Source organism: Monodon monoceros, unplaced genomic scaffold (assembly GCF_005190385.1).
Source record: "Monodon monoceros isolate NGI ecotype Baffin Bay Population unplaced genomic scaffold, NGI_Narwhal_1 Super_Scaffold_12, whole genome shotgun sequence".
NCBI lineage: Eukaryota > Metazoa > Chordata > Mammalia > Artiodactyla > Monodontidae > Monodon > Monodon monoceros.
In genome coordinates, this window is record NW_021703768.1 from 561,826 (window position 1) to 575,352 (window position 13,527).

A 13,527-nucleotide genomic window follows, 5' to 3' on the forward strand; every position below is an offset into this window, starting at 1 on the left:
ACAAAAAAAAAAAAAAAAAAAAAAACTAAAATGAGTTTTATGTTTAAAAAAACAACAAAAAAAAATAAAAAAATAAAAAATAAAAAAACAACAACAGTAGGTCCCCATGATAGGTAGCTGCAGGGTAAGAAGCACGGACCTGCACTGACAAAACCATCGCACGGGGGTGGCAGCTGCAGCGGGGTCCATGCGACACCAGCAGGTGGGCTTCGGGGAGCAGGTGCACAGGTCCCCGGCTGCTCAGCCTGGAGGCAGGAGGGTGGGCAGAAGCCACCACAGCAGCCCAGCCCCGTGCACCTGGGGCCACAGGGGAGAAACTCCAAGGGGACACACTGACATGTCCTGTCCCAGACGGTGGGACCCCCAAGGCATTTTGGCCCTCTCTCACAGAGGGTGGGGGTGGGGACTAGCAGACGTGCCCAGGGCCCGGCTGCCCAGGGGCTGGACACACAGGGAGCGCACCCACGGGCTCTGGGCCTCCACGCGGACGCTCACCCTCACATGCGCGTGCGGGGGCCACTATCCTCAGCTCCCCACACGCAGGCCTGCCCCCTGGTTCCCCAACAAGCAGGGAGGGGAGGGCAGGGCAGGGCGGGGGAGGGGAGATGCGCCAGGGCGCTCCCCACCACTGGGACTGGACGCCACTGGGACTGAGCCTTTGTCGCCCCCCAGTTCACGCTGAAGCCCTAACCCCCAGTGTGGCTGCACATGGAGATGGGGCTTCTAAGGAAGCTATTCAGGTTGGGTGAGGTCCTAAGGGTGGGGCCTGATCCTACAGGACTGGCGTCCTTATACGAAGATACCCCCAAGGGCTCTGCACAAGCACACAGCAAGAAAGCGGCTGGAAGGCAGCCAGGAAGCGGACCCGCATTGGAACCCCCCTCACTGGCATCCTGATTTGGGACCTCCAGCCTCCAGAACCATGAGATGAATGTCTGTTCAAGCGCCTGGCTGTGGCATCTTGTCATGGCCGCCCAGGCTAAGACACCCTGTTCGCCACTCTGTTGGTCATGGCAACAGCCAACCTCGTGAGGCCTGGTTCCTGAGTGAGGCCAGCCTGGAGCAGGGCACCCTGTGACTCACATGAGGACAGAGTTTGCAATCTGGGGCTGTCTGTTACAGCAGCATGACCTAGTTCATTCTGACTAATACAGCCCCCCTGCGTATCTAGGCAAGGATGTTCAAATCCAAGCAGATGTCTACTTAGCATTCGTGCTAAGTTAACAGTGACCAGGTTGTCACGTGGCCACAGACATGAGCCACTCAGCACCCTCCACCTGGCAAGGACCATGGGGAAACTTGTTCTGAATGGCTGCACCCAAGGTTCCTGGGAGTCAATGGGCTTCCCTGCCCTGGGCACCCGTGGAACCACAGCTGGGATGTTTCAGATGAAAGCCTGGGTATTGGGAATGACAAGGGCCACTCTGACCTGCGTGCCCTGAGCCACAAGGTGAAGATGGAATCACCTCCCGTGGTCCAGCTGTCCTCAGGCCCTCAGGACTCAGCAAACCCATCCAAAAAGCCAGAACGCCTGAGGCCTTCACGCCCCCACAGACAGTCCCGAAGGCAGCAGTCTGCCTCTAGGGGCTGGGAAGGCAACGCCTGACTCCTTATCAGGTCAGTCACCTCCTGGCTCCTCACGTCCTGCGCCCTCGGATGAGCCCACCGACAGCTCACGATGCTCCATCCCTGGCCCAGGCAGTGTCCCCCGGACCCTCCACCCGTCTGCAGTTTGCTGTGCCAACTGTCCTGGGCCCCAGCTTGGGACAAAGTCCAGGTTCCTAAGACCCTGAGCTTGACGACCACCGGACACGCTGCTGATTTGAGAGGGCCACGCCTGACCTGGGCCAGAATGACACTGGGAAGGACCACAACGCGCGAAGCCATGGACGGCCCTGGCCCATCCTCCCTGCTGCGGGGGGCAGAGGGTGGTGGCGTGAAGGGAGGGCATCATGTCACGTCTGTGCAGAAAATCACTCAGAAACACCCTGGTGGGGGGGAGGTGCAGGTGCCAGCCCAGTCACCTTTCGACAACTCTGAGGGTCCCTGGCTTGGTCGGGCTCTGGCCTGCGGGGTGCATCCCCAGCTCACCTGCCACGCCACAGCAAGCTGGGAGATCTCCCGGCCCGACATGCCCTCCGTCAGCTGTGCGATCTCTGAGCACTTCTTCCCGTAGTCAAACTGGGCCAGCTTCAAGCGCCTGGTAAAGAGTTCCCAAGTGATGCCTGGGCGCCCACAGGACCCGGGCCAGAGCAGAGGCCCGTGAGGGACCCAGGCTCCCACACAGACGGAGAGCAGGAGCCTGTGCTGGGAAACCCCAGGCGGGACACGTCCGACCCCCTCACTTTAATGAGCTACCCCCTGCCCAACGTCCACTGCTGGGGCCAGGTCTGGCTGTTCCACCTTCCTGTCCTGCTGGGCATATGTCCCTTCCTCGTGGAGCCCAAGACGGGGCCCGGGTGGGGCACATGCTGCGCTCAGGGGCAGCCGTGGGGCCGCTCAGGATGTGGGAGAACGGAGGAGCTCCGGGGGCCTGTTCCCAGCTCCACCGCCCGCCTGGGGGCAGGGACCCCGCCCAGCACTCAGACAGCGGCCGAGCTCCTAATCCCGCCCCCGCAGGCGGATGCCAGGCCCAGTGAGGCCTGGCTGAAGGCCCAGGAGAGCCCGCTCAGACTCCTGTGAAAAAGTCCTCAGAACCTCAGGCTGCAGGCAGTGTCCAGGCTGCAGCTGGGCTAGGATGCGCCATCGGGAGCTGGAGTAGGACGTGGAGGTGGGGGACTGGGGCCAGCCAGGGGCAAAAGGAAAAAGAGACCCAGATAAGGGAGCTTGGGGGCAGCTGACAGACGGGTGGCAGGGGCAGGCAAAGCCCGCCGCGGAACAGAAGACAGCTCAGCAGCGCCAGGCGGGAACCAGGTCGGTGGGGCTGAGATCTGGTCCCCGGAGAGGGTTACAAATAGACCAGCGCTGGCTTATCTGGAACGCTCCCGACAACAGTGAGAGAGGGCCTGGACGAGCAGGGAGGGCACCCCCGGCCTGGTGTGTCCCACTGTGTGCTGGGGAGGGGCCCCAGAGGGAGGCTCAGCAAGGCCAGAAATGGGCCGGCACAGCCCGCCACTGCCAGGGCCTGACTGTGGCCTGGATCTGAGCATTTCAAAGGCAGGACGGGGTAGCAAGGCCTCTAGTGATGGGCGATCATGACCCCACACGTGAAACCCAGGGGCAGGGGCACGGGCGGGGAGCGGCCGTGGTGGCGGGGACACTTACTGCTTTCCTTCTGTGGCTGGTTTAAGAACATACTTGTCAAAATACAGTCTCACCAGGCGCTCCCGCGCCTCTCGCCGCGGCAGGTCAAAGCCGACCATCTCGCCGATGCGGTCGTTGATGGCCCAGTCAAGCTGCTCGGGCTGGTTGGTGGCCAGGACCAGCATGAACCTGCAGCCAGCACACAGCGAGAGCTCAGGGCTCGGGGCCAGCAGAACCCGCCACGCGGCGTCCTCACACGTGAGACCCCGCCGCACCGGCGCTGCCCTCTGCCTCCCATCCCTCCCTGTCTTGCCCCAGCTCATGCCTCTCCCCGACTGGTGGCCCAGCCATGGAAGCCTCCCTGTGTACAGGAGGAACGGGGACCCAGGGACCCAGGTCTGAGACAGACCCCTGCCCCTCCCACACCAAGTGCTGGGGTCTTGAAGCCTGGGGCTCAGCTAAGCAGACGTGCCAACTCAGCAGGAACTCGACACACCCCTGGGGGTCTCAGTGGGGGTAGGGTCTCCACCGGCAGCAGCTACAGCGGGCAAGGCTAGTGAGTCTGGCGTGGTAGCCACGTTGGCTGACCGGCAGGGCTAGATGCCACCAGCGGGCAGGGGGCTGGAGGGGCCTCACCCACCTGGAGGAGCGGGATTAGGGGGCCCAGAAGGGCCAGCCCAATCCTAGGGCAACCTGCGACCTGGGGCGCCTGGCTGTGGGGTGAGCCCCTGACAATGCATCTCATGGGCAGCCGGAAATGCCCAGGGCCTGAGCCAAGGGCAGTAGCCTGTGGACGAGCCTGTGCTCCTCGGCTCTTCCTCAGAGACCCCAGCACATTGTCTCCGCAGCTCCACAGACGCCCCATGGCACCCAACGGGCCGTCCCACTGCGTCCGGCCACGTGGGTCAGGCGTGAGCCTGCTCGGTCGGCTGCCCCGCAGCAGCCGCGTGAGCTGAGGCAGTGCCACGGCCCCCGCACACGGGCTCTCCTCACTTGCTGCTGTGCTGGCCTGTCCGGTGCAGGAATGCGTTCAGGGTGGCCCTGAGGTCCTCACTGATCTTCTCCTGCAGAGACAAAAGTCCGACGTCAGGTCCGCACGCCGGAGTGCTATAAGCAGCCACGGGGGCGCTAAGGAAAGGCTCCGCAGAAAGGCGCAGCCCCCGCTCATCCACGACAGAATGAATCTAAGTTCGAAGGCTGAAGCTTGACTCCGAAGGCGCTGAACTTCCACTTTTCAAACAAAATGGACGAAGAAAGCGCAGCTGAGGAGCAGGTTCCCGGTGACCTTCCCAGGAAGTGCAGACGCCGCGGCCCAGGCCGCCTGCCCTGCCAGCTCCCCGCCCGCCCTGCCCGCTCCCCAAGTCAGAGGGCGGCCTCCAGACACTCACAGTCGCTCGCTTCCTGAGAAAGGCATCTGCTTCGTCCACGAAGAGCAGGAGGCTGCAAGGGCAGGGCCACGTGAGGCAGGCAGGGCATGGCCCCGCAGGAACCCCAAACTTTGCACTGCCCCCACCAGGACCCAGACCTTGGCTGCAGACGGGGGCGTGTCAAGTGCCAGTGTCACGAGAAAGTAACTAAAAATAGGCTGGTGACCCCTTGTCTTAAACATTTTAAAGTCTCCGGGACTGGGCCTCCCTGGTGGTGCAGTAGTTAAGAATCTGCCTGCCAATGCACGGGACATGGGTTCAGGCCCTGGTCCGGGAAGATCCCACATACCGCGGAGCAACTAAGCCCGTGCACCACAACTACTGAGCCTGCGCTCTAGAGCCCATGAGCCACAACTACTGAGCCCACGTGCCACAACTACTGAAGCCCACGCACCTAGAGCCTGTGCTCTGCAACAAGAGAAGCCACCACAATGAAAAGCCCGCACACCGCAATGAAGAGTAGCCCCCGCTCACTGCAACTAGAGAAAGCCCGCGCGTTAGCAACCCTAACCCTAACCCAAACCCAATGCAACCAAAAATAAATAAATAAGTAAGTAAGATTTAAAGAAAAAGGAAAAAAGGAAAAAAGAAAAGAATCCGCCTGCCAATGCAGGGGACACGGGTTCGAGCCCTGGTCCGGGAAGATCCCACATGCCGAGGAGCAACTAAGCCCGTGCGCCACAACTACTGAGCCTGCACCCTACAGCCCACGAGCCACAACTACTGAGGCCGTGCACCACAACTACTGAGCCTGCATGCCACAACTACTGAAGCCCACGCGCCTAGAACCCGTGCTCTGCAACAAGAGAAGCCACCACAATGAGAAGCCTACACACCACAACGAAGAGTAGCCCCCGCTCGCCGCAACTAGAGAAAGCCCACGTGCAGCAACGAAGACCTAACGCAGCCAAAAATAAAATAAAACAAAGCCTCTGGGACCAAGAGGCTCCCGGACCTTGGGGACAGGCTGTGGGGAAAGTCACCAACCCCCCTTCCCAGCAGGAGCCCCAGGGCCACCCAGGAGGCACCCAGCTCACCCTCGCCGGCTGGTGTTGGCCCAGTCAAAGACCTTGTGCATGGCGGTCACGCCGTCCCGCCCCATGGGGGCCACATCCCCACCCGTCATGATGGCGTAGTCCATGCCTGAGTGCAGCGCGAGTTTCTGGGTGGGAAAGGCACTTTAATGCCTGCTCCGTCTGCCCTCCAGCCCACCGCCCCGGTCGCTGGGGACCAGACCACGTGTGGGGAGATGCCCTTCCTGGAAGAGCTGGGCAGGGGCTGCCTCCCATGTGTCCCCCGCCCACGGCACCTCTCCCCAGTAGGTGAGACTCCACAACCCCCAGCTACTGTGCCCTCACCTTGGCAAACAGTGTCTTGCCCGTCCCAGGTGGCCCATACATCAGGATGTTCCGGTACACACTCCTGTTCTTCCTGGTGTTCCTCGTGGCAATGGCGATGTCCCGCACGCGAGCCTCCAGGCTGGGCTGCCAGGGGACATGAGGTTTGGGGACGCTCTGCCGCTGAGTCCATCCCTCCTGAGTGCCTGGGTCAGTGCGAGAGGCCGCCTCTCCCTGGCTGGGGCTCAGCCAGCAAACCGGACTCCAGGAAGGTCGAGCAGCCCCGCCCGGGCGGGAAGGTCCCAGGGATAGGCAGCCCCACTTACGCTGAGGACGACGCCCTCCAATGCGTCCTGAGGCTTACTGAGGAGCCGCCTGCTGACCTGCGGGGCACGGGGGGTATCAGGGTCAACGGCGGTGCCCATGGTGCAGCCACCCCAGAACACGCATTACCAGCCGTCCTGGAGAAGGCCGGCAGGGGAGACTGTCGGCGACACTGACCTCTAGCGACGGCCCACAGCACTGCCCGTGGGTGCACAGCACCCATGCCAGGCAGGAAGCCTGGCTCCCCTCAAGGAAGGCAGCCGACACAGGGCTGCTTCCAGCGACTTATCTTACGGGTAGATGGCTTGCTGGAGCCCCAGAAGTTTGTATACAACCTCCAGTCCACCCAGGGGGATGGTCATGCCTACAGACCCACAGAGGGACGGAGCGGACTGGCGTGAGGGTCCCCCCAGTGCTGACGCCACAGGGCCAGAGGAATAGCGTCAGGAAGAGAAAGCCAAATGCAGATCTGTGAGCAGGGGAACAGGGCAGTATTGGGTAAAAAGGGGAAAAGGGCCCACGTGTGCGACTCGGCTGTAAGGCCACCCGGACCCAGGGGGCCCGCGGTCACCTGCACAGGGTGCCGCAGCAGCTCCAGCACCGTGATTCGCGAGGTCTCCCGCACCAGGGACGGCTTCCCCAGCCGGGTCTCCACGTAGCGCCCTATGGCCGACGTGGCGTTCTTGGCGGAATAGATGCCAACAGCCAGCAGCGTCAGCCCAGCCACCTGGAACAGGGCAGAGGCAGGTGGTGCCCACCCCATCCCCGGCAGAAAAGAGGGGCTCCCCCATCAGCTCCCTGAGTCTCAGCCGGGCCCCACCAGTACCTTTCCAAAGGGCAGACACTGGTGTGGGGATGAAATGGACGCCTGGCACCCCTCCCACACCCTCCTCCCAGCCCCACCAGGGCCAACACTGAGCTGTTCCGAGCGCCCCAAACCCAAAGGCTGCGTCACTTGTGGCTTTCCAGTGGCAGTGGGGGGCGTGGGGGCAGCGACCACCTCAGCCGTAGGTCTATGAACGCTCAGAGCGCCAGGCGCCTCTCACGGCCAGCAGAGACCCCGACACGTGACACAGACCGCAAGGAAAACGGCAGCGTTGTTTACCGTGGCTGTCACTTTGTCCCAGTCTGTCACAAAGGCCTGGAATCCTTCACCAAACACGGTGCCAGCCACCCTGCAGGGGAAGCAGTGGCATGACTGGGAAGGAATCGGGCTGTGCCCGTGCGCCTAGCCCAGGCTCCAAGGTCAGCCCCAAAGGTCACCGCAGAAGGACCAGCCAGGGGAGTAGTGGGGTGCCTGCTCAGGGGAAGGGGCGAGAGGATGCCCGCTGGGCACGGCCTTACCTGATGGACTCCAGGATGGTCTGGCGCTGCTCAGCAGCCTTCAGGCGGATCTGCTCACGGGTGATGTCAGCATTGTCGCGCTCAGCCTTGGCCCGGGCACGCGCCTCGGCCTCCACCCGCAGCATCTCGTTCTTGTGCCGAAGCTCCATCTCCCGCTCCACAGTGGCTGCCCAGGGAGAGCGGGGAGCAGCGCTCAGCCCGAGGCCCGTGGCCCCCCGACCCAGGATGAAGCGCAAGCACAGGGTACCCCCCAGGTACCCCCCCACCCCCCTCTCCCAAGGGTCTCAGCGTGCCCGCTGCTTCACGCTGCTTGGGAAGCACAGGGCCTGAAGCAAGGCCCGTGGCCCTTGGCCCGTGAGCTTCCAGGCCAGGGCCCTACCTCGCCGCAGGGCCTCCTGCTTCTGCACGGACTCCTCCTGCTTCCGTAAGTTCTCCTCGTTGAGAAGTTGCTGAAAAGGAGCCACAACGGAAAGGGAAGGGCTTCGAGATTAGGAAACGGTCAACATCACACCAACAGGTTAGCTGCTCTGGCCTCAGAGATGTCCCCATCGCCCCGGGGGCTCCGACCCCAGGGGACGATCACCTTAAGGCCTGCAGGCTGCATGGCCCGAGGCAGGAGCCACGGCCGCCAGCCTAGCTCGGCCTCAGGGCAGCCCTGACCCACAGCTGTCCTCACAAAACAGGCTTTTTGCTAGACTGTTTAATTTAAAAACTGAAGTGCCCACAATAGGCTCCACGTTTGAATGCCCCCCACAGACCCGTCAGTCAGGGTCCCACCCGGGAGACCCTCGGGGCGGCGCGGGCAGATCCCCACCCCTCCAACGCAGTGGTTACTGCCAGGTGGACCCCAGACTCTAGCCCCTACCCGCCCCAAGGGATGCCCACGCCCTCAGGGAAGACAGGCGGCCGGGCAGAGTTCACCTGCTGCTTCAGCTGGTCCTCGTAGCGCTGCCGGGACAGCTTGTCCTGGTACTGGGCCCTCTAGGGAGGGAAAGGGCGGTGTGCACACGGCCCAGGCACAGAAGCCACGGTCCAGGGTGGGACTCAGCGGGTGCGGGACCCGAGGAGCGCCCCACATGCCCCACCCCCGCCGCCTTACGGCCTGGTGCTGCCGTGTCTCCTCACTCAGAGTCTTCCTCCGCTCCTCGGCCTGCACCCGGACCTGCTCGCCCTTCAGCTGCTCCACGGCGGCCTCATACTCCTGCGCGACACACCAGCCGCCCTGAGCCCAGGGCCCGGCCAGGCCTCCTGCCCCGACGCCCCTCCCCTGCGTGGGCTCCAAAGGAGCCGGACAGCCTGTGCAGCCCCTGGGCAGGGATGCAGCCTGGTCTGCACCCCACAGGCCTGTGGGTGCTCAGCTGTAGCCTCACCTAGGCCCGGGAGGACCCAGACCCACAGGCAGAGAGAAGCCAGGAAAACGGACAGGGCCAGGCCCCAAAGCAGCCAGACGGTCTCTGGGGTGCCTGTCACTCCCCCAGCCCCCTACACCGTTTCCGCTGCGCTTATGCCACGTGCTTGCTTTCTGATTCGCTTTACAACAGCCCGTGGTGGAGGGTAGAGCCTGTGCTTTTCCTACGCTCGCTCACTACGTGCTCAGAGTGACGGCAGGAGTCCCCCCTCGGGGAGACCAGACTCCTCACCCACATCTGCCCTTCCAGATAGTTCTGTACAAAACTCAGGCCACACACGTCGTTGATCCCCGCTTCCCTCAAATCCTAGAGGGAGGTGCTGCACCCACCGCCCATGTTCTGTCTGTCCGGGGGCCCCTCAGCCTCGGGGCTGCAGCCCACCTCTGCCAGCACCACACCCACACTCACCTTGAGCTTGGCCTGATGTTCCAGCTGAAGCGTCTGCTCCTGCATCTGTGCCAGACTCAGCGCCTCCTTGGCGTGTCCTGCAGCGGGGGCAGGTGTGTGAGCATCAGGACACCGGGCGAGTGTTCACGAGTGCCAGGGGCTGCTCAGGGACACCACAGCGCACCTCGACCTGAGCACACGCGTGGCCACCCTGGTCGGACCTGCTCAGCCACCCATCCCTCCAAGGGCCACCTGTGTATGCTCCATCCCCAGCGGAAAGCGTGTGTGCAAGGTCTGCCCCCCGGGGACTGTCACACTCCAAAGGGTTCCATCAGAGAGGCTGTCCCCCGCCCGCCTGTTGACAGCAGGAGGGTCAACATGGTGGTCATTTCCCCATTAAACAAAAAGCAAGCCTGTGGCTAGAATGTCCTTTATTTTTCCAGTGCGAGCATTTTTCCTGAGCCTCTGATACCTGTTACTGATTCACAGACAGGCGAGCACAGGCAGGCAAGAACGTAAGGGGCAAACGAGGATTAAACCAGGAAGAAGGGACTTCCCTGGTGGTGCAGGGGCTAAGACTCTGTGCTCCCAGTGCAGGGGTCTAGGTCCCTGGTCAGGGAACCAGATCCTACATGTCACAACTACGAGTTCGCATGCTGCAACTGAGACCTGGTGCAGCCAAATAAATAAATGTTAAAAAAAAACGCAAAACCCAGAAAGAAGCCGATACACACAGGCTGACACCTCTTCACAGGCCACATGTTAGAAACACGTGTGTGTGTGTGACTGACAACTTCCAGGTGTATTCTCTTCATCAGGGGAATTCGCATGTGGAAATATGTGGGTATCCGGTGCTCTCCTTGCTAACAAAGCCTGCACGTCGGGCCTCTCTAATAGCTCCGTGATGACAGAGTTCTCCTGTGCGCCACGCTTCACTACAAAAACTTTCTAACACATAAAGGCACGGAGCGAAGGTTGGGACCCCATGAGCCCACCTCCCTGATGCTACCACGCTCCCAGGTTGCTGCCCACACATCCACCCTTCTACTCCCCCCACCACAATCTGTCTTATTTTTTGAGGCCTTCAAGGTAAGCTGCAGACCCCAGGACCCCAAGCTGCAGCACCTGCATCACTGACTACAGCGTAACCCCTGGGGCTCGCTGGCTCCAAGCACGTGTTAGGCATGTGGTGGAAGCTCTAGGGCTGAGGTAGGCTGGGGCTCGTGGTTTGGTTTCAGAGTTTGGGGAGGACCTGCAGCTGGCCTGCTTACTCACGCCGTGACCTTTGACAGGTAGGCTGACTGCTCCGAGCACCTTGCCTGCCAATGGAGCAGGGCACTCCCTCCCCCGACCCGTGGAGTGAGGTGGAGAAAGCACGTAAATCGCTCAGCACAGGCACCCGTGAGCCCCCCTAATCACAAGCTACGACCTCAGTGCTGACAATGATGACTGTCACCTCGAAGTCGTCCTACACCGAGAGATGTGCGAGCCGCCACGTTAACTGCACCCACCTCAGGCAGGCACCCTGTACGTGCGTGGAGCACACAGCTCAAGGCCAATGTGCTGCTCTGGCGTCCAAGGAGGGCCTGGGAAACCTGGGGAACTGGGTAGCGTCAGACTGGGCCCCGAAGGACACAGACGGTGGTCAGGCTGTAAGAAGCAGCTGGGGACGTCTCTGGTTTGCGTGGAGAGGGCAGTAAGGTGAACAAGAGCAGGTACAGGCCAACCAGGGCAGGCACTCTGGCTGTGAACTGGGAGCATCTCCAGACAACAGGCCTGCAGAGGGGCTAAGGACAGAAGGGGCTCGCACCCTGGGAAGGAGGGTTTGGGGACAGAAGGGGCGGCAGCCCAGGGTGAAACCTCCCCCATCGGCCAGCAGAAAAGCCAGGAAGGATGGCAGGAACAAAAATGAAGTAGAGTCCACACTTGAGACAGTATCACCGGATGTGGAGGCCAGTGGGGTGGACCATGCTTCTAGGTGGTGGTAGCTGGGGACTCTGCAGGAGATGCTGCTTGGTGGGGAAATGGGGGAGCAGAGGCCAAGGCTCTGGGGACCCAGACGGAGAATGTCCTGGGGCAAGAGCTCTGGGGCAGCCAGTGCAGGAGACCTGGGAGCAATTCACAGGCAGGAGCAGACAGGAAGACACACCCAAGGCTATTCACACCGGCCTGTACAACTGTGTGGGTTTCAGAGGCCAAGAGTCGGCCTTCACATTTCAAAAGGAGGCAAACTTTGAAGTTCTGGGCACAGTGAATGGGCCAACCCCCGCAACAAACCTAAGAAATTAGGTCTCGTGTCAGAAGTCTGTCGTCATCTGAGGTTTCTTGAAGCCCAACCGTTGTCTCTCAAGCTCCTCTGCAAGCCTCTCTTCAATTATCAAATGATAACTAAAATTATCCTGCAAACCTAATACATCTAATATACTTAATACCCACTCTGAAGAGGGGAGTGTTCCAGCTAGGCCTAAGGAAACAGGCTGTTCTGTTTTGACTGTCCCTCCCAGGATCTGAGAACCAGAAAGGCTGGAGACCTTTGCCCAGGATGTTCTCGTGGCCCCAGCGGGAAGGCGGGGACTGAGCCGCAAAGTGCCTGGCCACCCCCTCCTCAGACAGAAAGACTGTGCTCACCTCTGCTCACAACAAGACTGCTCCATAAAGTCTTCTTTGAGAATAGAGCACCTCTGCTTAAAAGTTTAAAAGCTACTGTATTCTTCCAGTTATTACCTACTCAGCATGTGCTATATTCCAGACCCTTAATCTTGATCTTGACACAAACTGTTAAAGCCACAAGAAAAAAGAAGGTTGTGAAAAAACCCATGGGCTTAGTGAAGGTACACTCACCGCTGATGCCTTGAGGGCCTCGGTCAGGAAGGTCATCAACTGGCCCAGGGCTGCTTGATCTGTTGCTTTATAGACCTCGCCTACCTGAACGTTAACCTTTTCCAATGATAAATGCAAATCTTTATTTCCCTTAAGACCAACGCCCCTCAAACACGTTTCCCTTCTTAGGCGGAAAACTGCCAAGCAACCACCACGGACGGATCCCCTACCTGGCCACCCTTGGCCGTTCCACGTGGAGACGGCAAGAGGCGGTAACTGGAGACCAGGGTGCAGCCCTGCCAGCTGCTGCCTGTACCCTCTGAGTCCCCTCGGCACCGGTTTCCCCACTTGAAGGACGCGTGGCAACTGGGAAGATGCCAGAGGATCAGGGGATCCCGAACCTCCCTGCACGCAGGGTGGCTCCGGCTGGCTTACCGCTGGAGACCGGTTTCCCCCCGACGGCCACTCGCCGCTCGATCCCTCAGACCACTAAGGGCCACCGTGCCCCCGAGCCCGCCGCCTGGCCGCCCTCCCCGCGCCCAACCCACGCACTCACGCGAGTGCTCCAGCTCGCGTGCCGCCTTGGCCGCGCGCTCCAGGCCCGTCGGGTCGAAGTTGCTCCATTTGTCCTTGGGCGCAGGCCGGTCCCCCGCGCCGCGGTCCCCGCCGCCCTCGGCCCCGGGCTGCACGGGCGGCAGCGGAAGCGGCGGCCCCGCGCCTTCGCCCTTGGGGCCCTTGATGCCGAAGAGCCACGACATGGCTCACGAGCTCCACGCGCCGCCGCCGGAACCCGTAGCCGTGCGGACGCGCGCGACGCAGAGCACGGTCCACGCGCCACGAGCCGGCGGCAGAGACTGCGCAGGCGCGGCGGCGGCCCTTCCTCCAGGGCGACGGATGCGCGTGAGGTCCATGTCCCCCCGAGCGGCCCTCGGATTGGCTGCGAGGACCGTGACGTCACGGCATCGCTGCAGCGATTGCAGGAGCTGGCTCGGCGGGGGGGGCGGGTAGGCCGTCAGGGGGCGGGGCGAGGTGCCAGGTGACCGGGGTTGGTCAGGGACGAAATTGAGGGTCTGGGCGCGTGCGCGCCTTTGGGGTCGTCATTTCCGCGTGGCAACGACACTGGCCCCGTTGCTATGGGCGCCCACAGAGTTCCGGCCCCCGGGGCCGCAGAGAGGCCAGTGCTGGAGCCGAGGCCACTTGATGCGCGGCGTCCCGACCGAGGGAGAGGCCTACGAG

General features: G+C 61.9%; 1 protein-coding gene across 3 annotated transcripts in view; it reads right to left on the reverse strand.

Moving 5' to 3' along the window:
- LOC114892700 (ATPase family AAA domain-containing protein 3) overlaps positions 1 to 13,157 on the reverse strand; it is a 17,659-nt gene extending 4,502 nt beyond the window's left edge. The window contains exons 1-15 of one of the 3 annotated variants that reach the window (XM_029217919.1): positions 12,848 to 13,157; positions 9,493 to 9,569; positions 8,775 to 8,876; positions 8,597 to 8,656; positions 8,055 to 8,124; positions 7,676 to 7,841; positions 7,437 to 7,506; positions 6,903 to 7,058; positions 6,334 to 6,390; positions 6,029 to 6,154; positions 5,708 to 5,832; positions 4,632 to 4,683; positions 4,237 to 4,307; positions 3,265 to 3,432; positions 2,092 to 2,200 (exon numbers count right to left, since the gene is read on the reverse strand). In XM_029217919.1, the coding sequence (XP_029073752.1) occupies positions 2,092 to 2,200; positions 3,265 to 3,432; positions 4,237 to 4,307; positions 4,632 to 4,683; positions 5,708 to 5,832; positions 6,029 to 6,154; positions 6,334 to 6,390; positions 6,903 to 7,058; positions 7,437 to 7,506; positions 7,676 to 7,841; positions 8,055 to 8,124; positions 8,597 to 8,656; positions 8,775 to 8,876; positions 9,493 to 9,569; positions 12,848 to 13,049 (1,611 nt within the window). In that variant the 5' untranslated portion in view covers positions 13,050 to 13,157. Of the gene's footprint in view, positions 1 to 2,091; positions 2,201 to 3,264; positions 3,433 to 4,236; positions 4,308 to 4,631; positions 4,684 to 5,707; positions 5,833 to 6,028; positions 6,155 to 6,333; positions 6,391 to 6,902; positions 7,059 to 7,436; positions 7,507 to 7,675; positions 7,842 to 8,054; positions 8,125 to 8,596; positions 8,657 to 8,774; positions 8,877 to 9,492; positions 9,570 to 10,982; positions 12,291 to 12,312; positions 12,818 to 12,847 lie in introns of those variants that run through there. The other 2 variants (XM_029217921.1, XM_029217920.1) reach the window with 2 other exon arrangements.
- Positions 13,158 to 13,527: the final 370 nt, after the last annotated feature.